The sequence below is a fragment of the Ursus arctos genome, unplaced genomic scaffold (genome assembly GCF_023065955.2).
Source record: "Ursus arctos isolate Adak ecotype North America unplaced genomic scaffold, UrsArc2.0 scaffold_13, whole genome shotgun sequence".
Taxonomy (NCBI): Eukaryota; Metazoa; Chordata; class Mammalia; order Carnivora; family Ursidae; genus Ursus; species Ursus arctos.
In genome coordinates, this window is record NW_026622797.1 from 40,180,049 (window position 1) to 40,196,330 (window position 16,282).

The 16,282-nt window shown below is 34.5% G+C and overlaps 1 protein-coding gene across 6 annotated transcripts in view; it reads left to right on the forward strand.

The window, feature by feature from the left end:
* Positions 1-16,282, forward strand: part of TBC1D32 (TBC1 domain family member 32) — a 216,044-nt gene that overhangs the window by 88,447 nt on the left and 111,315 nt on the right. For all 6 annotated transcript variants that reach the window (XM_057311112.1, XM_057311111.1, XM_044386282.3 and 3 more), the window contains 2 exons: positions 5,600-5,716; positions 15,586-15,674. In XM_057311112.1, the coding sequence (XP_057167095.1) occupies positions 5,600-5,716; positions 15,586-15,674 (206 nt within the window). The remainder of the gene's footprint in view (positions 1-5,599; positions 5,717-15,585; positions 15,675-16,282) is intronic.

Genomic DNA, 16,282 nt, shown 5'->3' on the forward strand with positions numbered 1-16,282 from the left:
ATAGGAAAATAGTAGCCCTAATCAGTAACTGCATTACGTGTAAGAGACTAAATAATTAAAATGCAGAGATTTTCAGAATAAGACCCAAATATGTGCTGTCTCTAAGAAATTCACTTTAAAGAAAAAGACACTGATAAGTTGAAAGTCAATGAATAGAAAAAGAGAGGAAAAAATATACATTAAAAGACTGCAATAGCCATATTTAATGTCAGAAAATGAAGTAATGTTGGATTAAGAAACATTGGTTAATATATCAGGAAGACATAACAATCATAAATTAGTTATGATCCTAGAAATGAGATTCAGAATGTATTAAGTATTAAAATAACTTAAGGAAGAAATAGGCAAATCTATAGTAACAGTTGAAGATTTTAACATTCCACTTATAGCAATTGATGTAACATCTTTCAGTCTATTCTCAGGTACATGATATGAATATCACTAGTTATCACTTGATCTAATTGTTCTTTATAGAATACTATATTCAGTGACTGCAGAACACGTTCTTTTCAAGAGCACTTAGCATGCTTACCAAGAGACTTGCTGCGCTAGAGTGTTAAGTCTGCATAAATTTAAAAATGATTGGGATAATACAAAGTATGTCCTGATACCACAGTGAACCTAAGTATCACAAGCTAGACACTGTAAAAGCCCAAATATTTGGAAATACACCTCTAAATTACACACAGCTCAAAGAAGTCATAAGGGAAATTAGGAAATATTTTAAAGCAGAAAATAAAAAATAAAATAGAAAATTTGCAAATGTTTCTGAAGTAGTGTTAGTGGGATATTTAACTATAATATTTATATTAGAAATATCTAAAATTAATGAGTCAAGTTTTCACTCAAACTAGAAAAAGAACAAATTATACCCAAAGCAAATAGAAGAAAGGAAATAATAAACATTAGAGCAGAAATCAATGAAACAGAAAAAAGATAGAGAAAAGTAACAAAGCCAAAAGTTGGTACTTGCAAATGATTATTAAAAGTATTAAACCCCTGGCTAGATAAAATTGGCAAACTTCTTAAATATGCTTACCAAAACTGACCCAGCATAAAATAGAAAATCTGAATAGCTATGTATCTCTTAAAGAAATTGTATTTGTTATGAAAAAACTTCCATAGAGAGCCACATGGTTTCACTGGTGAATTCTATGGAACTCTTATAGGAGAAAGAACACCATTCTCATAGAAGTTTTTTCCTACAACAGAGGTTGAAGAATCAATTTCTAACTTATGTGAGGAGGCCAGCATAATATTGATGTAGATGAGACAAAACTGTTACTGAAAAGAAAATATATCTGTATAGACTTAAATATTTAACAAAATATTATCAAATTGTATATAGTAATATATAAAAGGATGCATCATTTTTTGTGATCAAGTGGGGTTTATCCCAAGCAATAGAAAGTTGGTTTCTCATTCTAAAATGGTACTATAATTCACTATATTGACAGAATAAAGAAGACTCATGATGATTTCAGTAGACATGGACACATCATTTGACAAAATTTAATGTCCATTTCTGATAAAAACAGCAGATTTCATTCAATCTGATAAATACTATCTATCAAAAACACGAATCCCATATTTAATGGTGAAAAATTAGACCTAAAATCTATTCACTCTTACCAATTTATCATTGTATTAGATCTTAGTGCGATAGGACAAGAAAAACAAATAGGAAGGTATAGATTGGAAAGATGTAAAACTATTTAAAATGATTTTATTCTCTTATCTTAAATTTGCCTTTTTATTTTTTTTATTTTTATTTTTATTTTTTTTAAAGATTTTATTTATTTACTTGACAGAGAGAGAGAGAGCCAGTCAGAGAGGGAACACAAGCAGGGGGAGTGGGAGAGGAAGAAGCAGGCTCCCAGCAGAGGAGCCTGATGTGGGACTCGACCCCAGAACGCCGGGATCACACCCTGAGCCGAAGGCAGACGCTTACCGACTGAGCCACCCAGGCGCCCCTTAAATTTGCCTTTTTAAATCACTTTCTGATTTCTGTATTGGACACTTAAAAATACATTTTTGGTGCAATAAGTATAATTGATATCTCATTCTGAGAACCCCAGATCTTAATTTCTTTTTCCCCAGTATCGTCTACCCTCAAAACCATTTTCCTTCATAGCTTTCTATCCATAAGGTAAAATGAAATTCCCATTACTTTTCCAGAAAAACTTTGTTCTTTTTCCTAGAGGATAAAGGTAGTGCTCATTAACATAGTACATCTCCCCTGCCTACTTTGCAGTCATAGCTCTCATCTCCTCTTGCTTTGCTGTATAGTGTGATCCTCCCAGTGTCCTTCCACGCTGCTCCATTGTATGGTACCATCAGGTTACTTAGAGAACGATTTTATTTTATTTTTTAAGATTTTTATTTATTTATTACTGAGAGAGAGTCAGCCAGCGAGAGAGGGAACACAGGCAGGGGGAGTGGGAGAGGAAGTAGCAGGCTCCCATGCGGGGCTCGATCCCGGGACCCTGGGATCACGCCCTGAGCCGAAGGCAGACACTTCACGACTGAGCCACCCAGGAGCCCCAAGAGAACCGTTTTAAAAGATCTAATAGTGTGTTTGTTCTCTATTACAGTGTGAGTCCTTGAGGGCAGGGACCATTCCTCTATTCATTCATATTTTTATTCTTAGCATCTGGCATAATTGCTGTTAAGCAGCTGGTGTTAAAATGTTTTGAATTAATAAGTGAGTGGATGAGCATTGTCAACCTGAAGGAGTTTTAATTCATAAAAAAGTGTTTGATCTTGGGTAATTTTAAAATGCTTTAGTCTCAAAATATATCAAATATTTGACCTTTAATTAGTTTCCTTACTATTACTTTACAAAACCTTATTTTCTTCAAGACATGGAAGTAAAATGTTTTGTGCTAATGTAAGCTTTAGGATAATTAATGTTTGATATTAGCAACATCTTATGTTTTCATGAGAACTCATGATTATATTTTCTTGAATTCTACAAGTGTTTATTAAGACATCACAATTTTACAGTAGGCTAATGTTTTTAAAAAATACTCACTGTATGAAAAATGCATTTTTCTCCTAGAAACAAGCTGCTGAAATTTTCTCGAGTTTCTTTAAAATTGTTAAGTTTGTTTTGTTCAAATATAATTACTGAATTATTTTTACCTTATGTTCTATGTAATTAGTTTAGAGTACCATATCAGAAGTTATCATGATTCTATGTGGTCTAGGTTGTTTTATTGCTTAGACAAAAGGAGGAAGTTTCATGTTTACCCATGGAATTCCTCATTTGCATATAATACAAAAACTCTCAGTGTAGTATTGATATTCAATTTGTAAGGACCATGTGCCTTTGTGGACAGTGTCAGTTGTTAAGATGAACATTTATTTTTTAATTTTATTTATTTATTTTTTAAAGATTTTATTTATTTATTTGACAGAGAGAGACAGCCAGTGAGAGAGGGAACACAAGCAGGGGGAGTGGGAGAGGAAGAAGCAGGCTCTTAGCAGAGGAGCCTGATGCGGGGCTCGATCCCAGAACGCTGGGATCACTCCCTGAACCGAAGGCAGACGCTTAACGATTGCGCCACCCAGGCGCCCCTAAGATGAACATTTATTAAAAGTTTCTTGTACTCTGTCATGGCTACAATAGATGAGAACGATATTTTAAATAAGACTCATTTATAACTCTAAATATTGGGTTAATATTAAGAACATTTATAAAATATTTACATGTTTAAATTATAAAGCATATTCTTTTATTTTTAATTTATTTTTTCATAAACTAGATGAATAATACAAATATAAAATCTGTCTTAATCATCTTTGTAGTCAACACCTTGATGATTAGTGAATTTTTCCTAGGTGGGTTCGGCCATGAACTCTAGTTTCCCTGCAGTTCATTTTATGTATAATTAATTGACACATTCCTTAAACATCCTTTCCTTGATACCAGTTTTTGTTTGTTTGTTTGTTTGTTTGTTTTCTCTATAGTGAACACTTCTTGAGTAGTATTCTTTAGATAAGCATTCAGTAAATGTCAACTAGGTTATTAAATTTAGTTATTCTACTTTATGGTAACTTTATTGCTATCCAAATGACACTAGGTTTAAATCAGGAGTATATAGATTATTTTCTTAGAAGTAGTTAGAATTCCATCTCCATTTTATGGAATATTCATGGGAAGAAAAGGAAGCTTTTAAAAGTTCATTTTTCATTCTACAGCAACATTTATTAAAAACCACTGTGTTAAATATATTCATTATAACCACTGTTATTTGTTAAGGAATATTGCATTTGGCATAATAAGGGTGGAGGTGGGGTTAAAATGGACTGTACCTTCCATGTCCTCAGACAAATTGTGTCTCAAGATTATACTGGGAGTTGTCATGAGTAGCCTAGCCTGAAAGTAAGAAAATGCCAATTAGTCTGCTACCAACTTTCTGATTGCGTGTCTTTGGCTGAGTCACTTAACTTCTGTGGTCCTTAAGTTTTTCATCTATTATGTGAGAGATTGAATTAACTGTTCTTTTAAATTTTCTTGTGTTCTGATTATAGTGAAAATTCTTGATTCTCAAATTTTTAAATGATAAGCAGAAAACTTCATAGTTGCAAATAAGTACAGTTAAAACAATGCTAATGAAACATACAAGTGTTGGCAGAATACAGGGTTTCTAGAGGTGAATAGAGTTCATTAGAAAGCCTTCTAGAAAAAAATATGGCAAGCTTATGAAGTAGGATAATGAGTAAGTGGGAGGGCAGGAGGAATATGTTGGTAGGATAAAAAGGTTTGCATATGTGGCAGTCATTTATTTGAAGGAGACCACAGGCAGATTCAATTGACTGAAGTAGTGACTTCCTGCTGAGGAATAATAGAAAACAAGGCTTTTGACATTGTGAAGAGAAGAAGGGTGTCAATTAGTCAAGCACCTTGAAAGTCATGCTAAGAAGTTTAGGCTTAATAGTGATGGGCAACCGCTGCATGCTTTTGTGCAGGGGATCCAAAGAATGAACTGTGCCTAAGAAAAATATTCAGGTTGCTTTTAGTAAAATGAAATGAGAGTGAGAGCTTAAAAACTACATGGAGAGATTAACTTGTTAAGATTGCACCAGAAAATGAGCTTGTTTTGATAGGGAAAGCCATGGCTTTTTAAAATTAACTGTAATATTTAGGTTAGTTGGATTTCCAGCGAATGTAGTTAGGATAAAGCCTTGTGCCCTGAGTGTGAGAATATATAGAATTTATTATCTTGTTTCAGAGCCCCACAGTGTTATTCTCTTGTATTTCTTACGCATTAGTTATAACAATGCAAATAATGAGAAAGATGAATCATTTCATTTTTTTCTCAAAACCAAACTTTTCAAGAGATATAAGACATTTTAAAACATTTTCCAACTCCTATGTATTCTGTTACAATTGTTATGCATTATCAGGACACAGATTATTGTTGATGTTAGCTATTTGGCACTTAACATGTATATATTTCACATTTATGTGGATTAATTAGGCTTATTTAAAAAAATTAACCCTCATAGTCATACTCCTATAAAACTATATCATGGATGTGTTTGAAAAAAATGCACCATTTAAATGTCAGTGTTTTCTTTCTTCCCTTCCTAGTCTTTTCTAGGACTGGTGAACTTGTTACCTTATCCTGCTGTTTATGAGCTGGTAGGCAATCAAGATCTTCCTAATAAGGCAGAATATTCTCTTCGTGAAGTCCCAACATGTGTAATTGTAAGTCATTTTCTTTTCATCTTTACCTTTTTATAAATCTTGAGATTTATAGTACAGTGCAGTTTGACAAAAAAAGGAACATTATTTAATGGTGTTTAAAGGCTGATTTATTTATGCATGGAATATCAGGTCTGAATTATCTGTGCATGGAATTTTTGATCCAGGTCACCTAAAAGTTACAACACCTCTTGGAATACAAGGTTAATGCTCCCCAATCAGGAAAGAAACTTAGCATAAGAAGAAATATGTACATGAATAATTTTTAGATGGTTTATGTTACTAGTCACACTAGTGTTGCTTTTTCATTGGCTAAAATAATTAGGATTAAACTATATTCAAGGAGTCCAATATATTTTCTGCTAATATTTTAATGAACTACATATTACTGCCCCATGAGGGCAGTATATACATATTTATTTGAGACTTTTTTCATATTCATACTCCCAAATGGGTAACTTATTTTAATCATTTAGAGATATTTAGTTCCTTATCTTTGGGTAAGTTTGTGAATAAAACACACAAAATATGTATTTACGCATTCATAAAGAATTATGTAATTATGAGTTAAACACATAAAATAATGTGTACTTATGCATTCATAAAGAATTATTTAATTAACACTGAAATTCTGTTAATCATTCTTATTTTCTGGTCGCTTTGACCTGTGTGTTATTGTTTTTCTATTGTTTTGCCCCTTTGAATATTTTTAATTCTTGTTAATCCTAAACATTTTAATTTTTTTAAACTTTCTCTACTCTGGATATTTTTTGATAATTTTATGAATGAAATATAAAGATAGGTGCTTCTGTTGAATTTTTAATTTATATTCTCTTTTCCTTGAAGTGTTTCAGTTTTACCATGTGCTTGCTTGTTATCTTGGAGTTTCTTAAGTAGTTTTATAATTAGCCATTTATGTGTCTGTCTTCCCTGCTACACTGTGAGTGCCTGGGAGCAAGTAGGGTATCTTCGTCATCCTTAGCATTTACATGTAGTAGATGTCTGTGGTTCTACTTCTGGTTCTCTTCCAGCTTCTCTGGTCTCTCCTGTATAGTCTCCTTTGTGGACTTCTCTTCCTCTGCTGCCTGTCATCCAGATTGATCTCACCCAGTACTGTGACTTTAGTTGTATACTGAAAATTCTGACGTATATTGCTCACCTGTCAAATCTTTACTCACATTTCTACCAGATAATGGACATCTAGAACACTCATGGGCATCTTAGTCTTACCACTTCTGGAACTGTAATGTTCTGTTTTTTTTTTTTTTCTATCTTAAATTAATTCCATTTCCTGTTTTCCTGTCTCATCATATGGCGCCATCATCCACACAGCTGAATGAGCTAGAAACCTGGAAGTCATTGTTGACTTCTCTTTCTATATGTGCAATTAATCACCATGTATAGATTTTGCCTCCCTAATAACTACATCTTGTTTACCTTTTTTTATTCCTGTTAAGACCACCTTAGCTCAGACTCTCAATTGTTGTCTAGATTACTTCAGTGAGATCCTAACTGCTTTTTTTCCCCCAGTCTCAACCTATAATTTAGCCTTATGCTGATTTATTCTCAAAGTGGTCCTTTAGAAATAAAAACCAGATGTAATAATTCTATTTAAAATCTTTGCTGATTTCCCTTTGCCTCCTTGCGTAGCCATGTTCCTTTGCCTGACATACAGCTTCTCCTTTTTTCTCAAAGCCATTTTTTTCCCCTTGTCATCTCCCACTCTCTGACTTCCAGGGTCTTTCGTACAAGTTTCTTCCTTTCTCTAGGGTCTGGAAGCTATCTAACCTTGCCTTTCGGCTAGATAGTATCTCCTCATTTTTCATGCTTTACTCTTTCTATGAAGTTGTCTCATATACCACATTATTGTATAATGACTTTTGCATTTGTGTCTCCTAATGGACTGTAAAATCCATGAAGAGAGGAACTGTATTTTGTCTTTTGCCCAAAAACTCTAGCAAGTTGTTTTGTTTTCCTTTCGCTACTGTGAGCATGGTAGGTTCTCAGTAACTTCACTGTTTTATTAATTATTTGATAGGCTCTTAATGATCTTGGCCCGTCTTAGGCTTTATTCAAAACAATTTAAATTCAGTATCCTTCTGTTTTCTTTGGGAGTCCTGTGGCGGGAACCCTAGGAAGTTAAACTGAGGAACCATGTGTGTGCGTGTGCGTGTGTGTGTGTGTGTGTGTGTGTGTGTGAATGCACACATTCATGGGTGGGCTTTCTTTTGTGGATGTTTTCAAACTTGCATTTAAAAAATGGTATAATGAACTCCCATATACCCAACACTAAACCTTAGCTTTTATCAACATTCTGTCAGTGTTCTGCCATCTATTCCCCTACTCTTAACCAGTTTCCTGTCTTTTACTGCTGCATTTTTTTTTTCCTGGAGAATTATAAAGCATATTTTAGGTATACTGTCAGTTTATCTGTGAATAATTTAGTATTAGTATGCATCTCCAAGTAATAAGGACCTCTGGGTTTTGTTTTGTTTTTGCTTTTGTTTGAATTACCACCTTGTAAACCATCATGGCATTAATCACATCTGAAATGTTAGCTATAATCCCTTAATATTATCTAATATGTGGTCTATATAGAAGTTTCCTTTTTCTTAAGTTTTTTTTTTTTTTTTTTTTTTTTTTTTTTTTTTTTTTTTTTACAGCTGGTCAAGTCATGATCCAAACAAAGTCTATACATTACATTCAGTCATTATGTCTTTTACATCTCTTTTCTAAAACAGTTCTTTCTTTGTTTCCATGCCTTTGATTTATTGGAAAAACTGGATTATTTGTTCTGGGTTGCATTGATTCACTGTTTCACTAGGAGATGTGAAATGGTGATTTTAGTTCTGCCATTCTCTTTGTATTTCACTGGAATTATTTAATAAAGGAAACCCTGAAAAAGTTTTTTTCAGGAATGGCAGAATAAATGCTTGACTGTTTATAAATTCTCAGAGTAGTGAATTGGTCTAGTAATCTCCAAAAGGGATTTTTTTTTATTATTACATGAGCTTCTAGTTTTTATCTGTATATGTTTCAGTCCAGTGCAGTTAATCATTATTGGTTTTGATAATCAAGATATTCCTTGGCTACAGAGTCCTCTTGACATGTAGTTATTCCTGTTTGATATATTTTTTTCTCATGTGAGATACTCTGGGCTCATTGTATACATTTTCTGGCTCAGTCCTGGAATCGGCCATCTTTAAAGAGTTGTTGTTCCTTTTACTAGGAAATTCTATTTAGAAACTATAACCTGGACACTAAAAATGTTCATTGTTTAGGGTTGTCATTATTTCTATGTCCTTTCAGTGGATAGCTGAAGAGAATAAGTTTTTTTTTTTTTAAAGAGAAATTCATCATAAGCATATATTGATATTTTTTCTTATATTTTTCTCTTTCACTGAAAATCTTGGTTACTAATGACATGAACAAAACTACTTATTTGCTTTTATTGTACAGTGTACATATAATAATTTCAGAATAAAATAAGATCAGTGCATGCATATTGACATTTCATTTCAGTTAGTCTTGTTCTTAGAATATGCCACCAGGGATTTACAATCAAAATGTTGTGTTTTAAAGTTACTTGAAGTAAGTAAATCTCTGTTCTGCCTGGTTATGCCACTAACTTGATAGATTTATTTTAGAATGTTCTAAATTGAGAGGTTGTTTTACCTTTTGTATTAATTTTGTCTTTTCAATTATTATATGATTTAATGTTCTTTTAAAATATGTGACTCCAGTATGTAACAAGGTACTTAGATAGTAATCCTCTTTGACCTTTCTCCCTGGGTGTAGGTTTTGCTCTTCATTCTGATCGCCACTAGTTCCATGTAGCTATTTAAATTTAAATTAATGACAACTAAATAAAGAATTTCTTTCCTTTAAGTACTAACCACATTTCAAATTTTCAAGTGCGCACTAACCATAGGTGGCCAATGACTACCACATTAGATAGCACAGACAGAGAACATTCCATCATTGCAAAAAGTTCTTTTTTATAGCACTCACTGCCTTATAGCTAACACTTTTTGTTAGTTTTTGGTTTATCCTTCAACTGCCACTTTATAGTTATTACTTTAAAAAATAACATATTTTCTTTCCCTCCAGACTTAAGCAAAAGATAGTATGCTGTAAACACCGTCCTGTCTCTGCATTTTTCTTTTAATTCTGTACATTTGAGATTACTGCATACCAGTATATAGAGCTTTTCCCTTATTGTTTTTTTTACAAATGCGTGGTATACTGTTGTGTGGATGTGCTAGAGTTTACTCATCCAGTCGTCTGTTGGTGGACACTGGGTTCTTTAAAGTTTTTGCTATTATAAGTTATGCCAAAATTAATAGCTTGGTTTATATTTATTGTATTTACCAGTGTGCCTATATGTTTTTTCTACTGTTGCATAACAAATTGCTACAAACTTAGCAAATTAAAACTACCCATTTATGAGCTCACAGTTCTGTACATCAGAAGTCTGGCACTGTGTACCTGGGTTTTCTGCTCAGAGTATTATAAGCTGAAGTCAAGATGTTGGCCAGGCTAAGTACTCATCTGGAGGCCCTGGGGAAAAATGAAATTCCAAATTAATTCTGGGCAGAATTCAGTTTCTTAGGTTGTAGGACTAAAGTGCCTGGCATTCTGCTTGCTGTCAGCCAGGAGTTACTCCTGGGGCTTTGTCCTGTGGCCCCCTCCATTTCGACCGTGAACAACCTCTGTCCTGTCAAATCCCTTTCATGCTTTGAATCTCTGTGACTTCCTCTTATGTGAGCAGCCCAAGAAAATTCTTTTCCTTTAAATGGCTCTTCTGATGATATCAGAACCACTTGGATAATCTCCTATTTTAAAATCAATTAAGGACTTCTGCAAAAATCTCTTCACAGCAGTAAGTGTATTAGTCTATAAAGGCCTGAGAATCTTGGGGGCTCTTGAATTCTGCCTGCTGTAGTATCTTTGGGCTAGATATCTAGAAGTGGGATCACTGGGTTGAAAGGTAAATTCAAATGTAATTTTAGTATATATTGCTAGATTTTTTTTCTACAGGGAATAATCTTTCTGCTTTCCCATCAATGAAATTTAATAGTGACTGTTTTCTAGCAGTTTCATTAAGACGTTTATGTGATAAGAGGTTTAGATATCTGTCTGACAGGAGAAAAGTATTAATGTATGTTTTTCTTGTGAACACATTTTTTTCATATGCTTAATGGCCATTGATGACTTCTCAGTGGTGTTTCAATTTATTTTTATTAATTTTCTATTTGTTTTCTTTTTCTTAGTTTTGAGGAATTCTTTATATTTTAGGGAATTTAGATTTTAACTTCTCATGACTTCATATCAGGTATCTACCAGAACTCTAGGTCCTGCAAATAGCTCTCAAGTTGTACTTTAGTAAGTTAAAGGTCAGTAACAAAATATTTTGTCCCTCTAACACATACAGTCTTTGATTGCTTTTCAGTTCCTATCACTTTGTTTGCAGCTATATAAGTGATGTATTAGGTAGGACTCCTTTGGTTATTGGAGAAACTCAGTTTGAATTAGTTTCAGCAGAAGAGGAAATTCATTGACCTGCATAAGAAAATGTATTGGCCCTAATAAACATCTGCAGTTTGTGTGGAGTCACAGTGTGGGAGATAACTGGGAAACTTGGATGCCAGTACCAGCGACAGGAGTATCCCATGTTCTTAACAAGAGGTGGTAGCTGATTATAGTTCCCTTCACATAACCGAGGACTGTAAACAGTGAATGAACCTAAGGGAGAACTTGCTAATTGTGAGAGCTGACTAGAAGTGGGATAGGCTGCCTTGGGATTCTGTGAGTTCTTCATCCTGAGTTCTTCTTGGTGAAGGTACTGCAGATCAGATCCAAGAACCTGTTGGGTGGTTGTAGTACATAATCTTGAAGCTCTTTTTCAACCCTGAGAATATGTTTGTAGTATTTAGCATAATGCCTGTCACACAGTAGATGTGCAGTATATGCTAAATAAAATATTCGTGGACTTCATTATATACGAGAGCAAAGAACAAAACAAAAAACAAGGACGAGTAGAAATAGAACCTCGAATGTAGTCCGGTTCACATCTGTCTGTCTGTCTTTGTCATCTTGTCCTGTTACTGCCATCTATCCTGGCTCTATTGAAAGCTATACATAGTGTGGTGGTTAAGAGTTTATATTCTGAAGCCAGACTGCCTGGATTAGATTCCCAGTTCTGCCTTTTACAAACTATGTGACCTCAGACAAGATAAACTTTTAATTTTCTGTTAAAAGAGAGCAATAACGTTCCTACCCCAGGGTTGTTGTGAGAATTAAATGAAATATAAAAGTTTAAGTCACTGCTTGGCGGGTAATAAATGCTATAGAATTGTCTGGTATAATTATCATTACTGTTTTCTTCTCCAGATGCTGTTCTCTATAGGAGAGTACACAGGACTACCTGTTACTTTCTACTGACATCTTCACCATTTCCCCTTGTCTTTGTTTCCTAGGGCTGCCATAACAAGCGACCACAAACTGGGTAGCTGACAACAACAGAAATCTACTCTCTTACAGTTCTGGAGGCCAGATGTCTAAAATCAAGGTGTTAACAGGCCACATTCCCTCCAAAGAGTCTAGGGGAGAATTCTTCCTTGCCTCGTCCAGCTTCTGGTTGTTCCAGGCATTTCATGTCTTGTTGCTATGTAACTCCAATTTCTGCTGTCAATCTCACAAGGCTTTCTCCCTCATCTGTTTTAAATCTCCCTTTGTCTTTCCCTTCTAAGGACACTTGTCACAGTCTTAGGGCCCACTTGGGTTAATCCAGGATGATCTTATCTCAGAATTCTTAATTACCTCTTCAAACACTCTTTTTCCAAATAGGGTAACAATCATAGGTTCTGGAGATTAGGATGTGGACATATCTTTTGTTGGGGTCACAATTTAACTCACTATGCCACCAAACAGGAGAGTGGCCTTTTCCTCTATTTCCCTGTTATAGACTGAGTGTATACCCCCAAAATTCATACGTTGAAACCTAATCCTCAATGTGATATTTGGAGGTGGGCCTTCAGGAAGTGATTAGAAATAATAGACTCCAGTTTTGCAGAGTGGCAGTATCATAGCCAATAAGCTTTATCCAAGGTGCAGTTGTGGCTAATTGAAAAAAAAAATAGACTTTAGGGAAATTCCTTACCCCTTCTGCCATGTGAAGGCACAGGGAAAAGGTGACTGTCTATAAACTAGAAAGTGGGTCCTTGCCAGACAGAAAACCTTCTGGTGCCTTGATTTTGGACTTCTCAGCATCCAGAACTGTAAGAAATAAAGTTCCTGTGTTAATAAGCCACCCAGTCTGTGGTACTCTGTTAGAGCAACCAAAATGGGTTAAGACTCCTCCCCCTTGAAAAATCCCAAGGAAGAACCTTAAAGGTTGAGCTTTGTTTGTGGATGTTCATGGGCTAATCAGTCACAAGCCACTCCTAGTGGTGCAGGTGGAGGAGTATTGGCATTATAACTGATCTATCCCTCACCTTTCACTTATCCCTTTCTGAAGTAAAAAGGGTCAGATAAAACACACGTCACCTTTGGGACACTTGTAAACAGCAGACCCTTAGGCATGTATGTATTTATGTGAATGGCTATTCCTTTGTTTTCCTAGTTCGGATCTCGTTCTGGCCTACTAGATCATTGAATGTATTTTCCAGCTGGACAGTATCCTTTAAAAAGAATTTCAGACTTGATTTGTTTTTGTTTTTGTTTTTTTGAGTCCCAGGCCTTACTTGTCACTAGCTCATTGTTACAAAGATGCTGCTTGATTTAGAAAACTGATTGCCTTATTGACACATGTTGCAGCGCTTAGAAACTGAAGTTCTCCATAAGGCAGGCTTCCCAGGAGTTTCATTTTCTTCCCTAAGTGGTGATCCATCAATGTAATCCTCTTTAAAGAACAAATTATTTACTGTAACATTTGTTCTCTGAAAATGCATTATCATTGATAGATCACTGCAATCTACTCTTCCATTAGCTTGCTGGTAATACATTCTCTATCTCTTTTATTCTTAAAATATTTAGTCTAGTATTTAGATTTGGAACTAGAACTTTATAGAGTCCCAAAGTGTCACCAGCTCTCAAAGTCTGAGCTTAGTGTTCAGATAGTTGGACAAATTTCAGTCACCTATTACTAGCATCCTACTAATGAAGAGAAATCTATAGTAATCTTTCCAGAAGCTACTATGCATAGAACTGATTGGCAGCTTTTCTTCTGTCAGATAAGAGAAGGCCAGTGATACATAATTCTAGATTAATCTGTGGAGATTATGATAAAACATTGATAATTTCTTGAATTATTTTAAGCAGTAAAAATGTCTACCTATTTGAAGAAACACCTGGCAAACAAGTTTGTCCATATATATGGCAAAGAGTACTTAATAGTATCCAGGTGCCTGGACAAGCCAAGGAGAGCTCCATGGCTCTGTCACTATAGCTAATCAGGTCTGTCAGAGGAGAAATTAGGAAAAAGAAGAGAGTGGGTTAATTACTGAGAATCTGAATGTGAAGCTGGGAATGTGAATGAGTTACTTAATTCATGTTCCATTATAATGTTTGAAACAAGGAGCGCCAAGCTAAGAAGCAGACAAAATGACAGGTTTTAAGATAGCAATCTTTTCATTCTTCATTGTTAGTGAGTTTACATAATGTTTGCTGATTCTAAACTCTTGTGCTAGTACTCACACATTTTTAAGATATCTGTAGAATGATAAATATATGCATTCCTAAGTGTTAGGTATAAACTTTTACTATACAAATTGACACAAAATCCAGTTTTTACTATGTTTCGATTTGTATTTTTCAAATGTTTTTCAAATGTTGAAAGATTATTTCCCCAACCTTGCAAAGTCATTTCCATGCTTCTTATTTATTTGATGATATGGCATTTGTACTATCATCCACACAGACGTCTGTAAATATTACGTGACTTTACTCCCTAGCAAAATCTTTCATTTGACCTTTAGGTCACAGAAATGTCTTCAATTTGAACTCACTGGAAGGTAGCACATTTCTTGGTCGGGAAAATGAACAATGAGAGAGACAAGTATTCGTCTATGAATAAATTTCTTAGGCCTAAACCCAAAGATATACACAAAGCAGGGCATTATAAAAAGAAAGACTTTTAGAGAGTGGTAGTAGGCTTACATTGTCAGGGCTTGGGACGGCTGGTGGTACCTGGGTCATCAGGTTCTCTGCACTTGCATCATGATTTTTAAGCCTGACTACACATTGCAACAACTTGGAAATCTTTTAAAAGGATATTCATGTCAGAATTTTACCCCCAAGGATAGTGACTTCATTGGTCTGAGGTAGAACCTGGGCATTATTCATATATGTATATGTATATATAATTTTTTTTAAAGTTCTCTAGGTGATTCTAATGTTCAACCAGGGTTGGAAACCACTGATTTTCATGAGCAGAGACTGTCAACAAAATCTCAGCTACTAGATAAAACTATTCAAGTCCACTGTTCATGTTTCACATTTGTAGATTTCGTATTTGTTTTTCAAAGTAGTTTATATTTTTAGCAGTTTGATCTGTATTTAGCTGGTTGCAACACAGTACCAGAATGGGGTAGAAATTAGTGATTCTCCACTTTGGCTAAACATGAGATGACTCATGTCAGTAACTTTGACAAATCTTAATGCCCAGACACACCTAGACCAATTAATTCAGAATCTCTAAGGTTGAGACTTGGGCATTGGTAATCTTTTTTTTTTTTTTTAAACCCCTCTCTAGGTGATCAAATGTAAAGCCAAGTTTGAGAACCAAAAATCTAAATAAATCTTTGTTGAGTTGGTTTTTCTTTAAATGGTTTCGGTCAAGCACAGTCTCACTCCAAATCTTTCTTTTTTAGGATATTATAGATAGACTTATAATTTTGAATTCAGAAGCTAAGATTCGTTCTTTATTCAACTATGAACAATCACACATCTTCGGTCTAAGGTAAGGTGTTAAATATTACCTGAGGTACATTTTCTGTCTTGCAGAAACAGTTAAGCATATGTTCTATATACTTTCAAAAAGTATTTAAAATGAGCTAATTTTAAGCATGTTTAAAGGTAAGTTGTAACCTTATAGACAAAATAAATACAGTTATTAGGTTTTTATATAATGGCTTTTGTCTACATTTAGTTTCTGTATTATTACCATGTCTTCCACTTTTGTTTGATTTACAGAGGCATTTTGCAGACTCTTCAGTTTACTCAGGAGTCAACTGGGGCTTCCCTGGGTTGGTATTTGATGGGACTCCTAAGAGAGACATGAAAGAGGCCTGAAAATGCATAATTTATCTTGAGGCTCAAGTTTGCTCCTTGTTGTTAACCATTGCTCCTTAATCTCAGTTTTCCCAAGGTTTAAATCTTTTTGGTCATATATAGACCTATAATTTGTTTTCCTACTTATAAATTACGACTTTTAAAAACAGCTGAATTAGAGACATTTTCCATTTTCATAGGTTTGTGATTCTTTTTTTTCCCCCTTTCTACTAGCAAAGTAGCTTTTTTAGCCAACATGGAGGGGGTCAGTGAGAATGCTCTACCTAAGAAATAAAG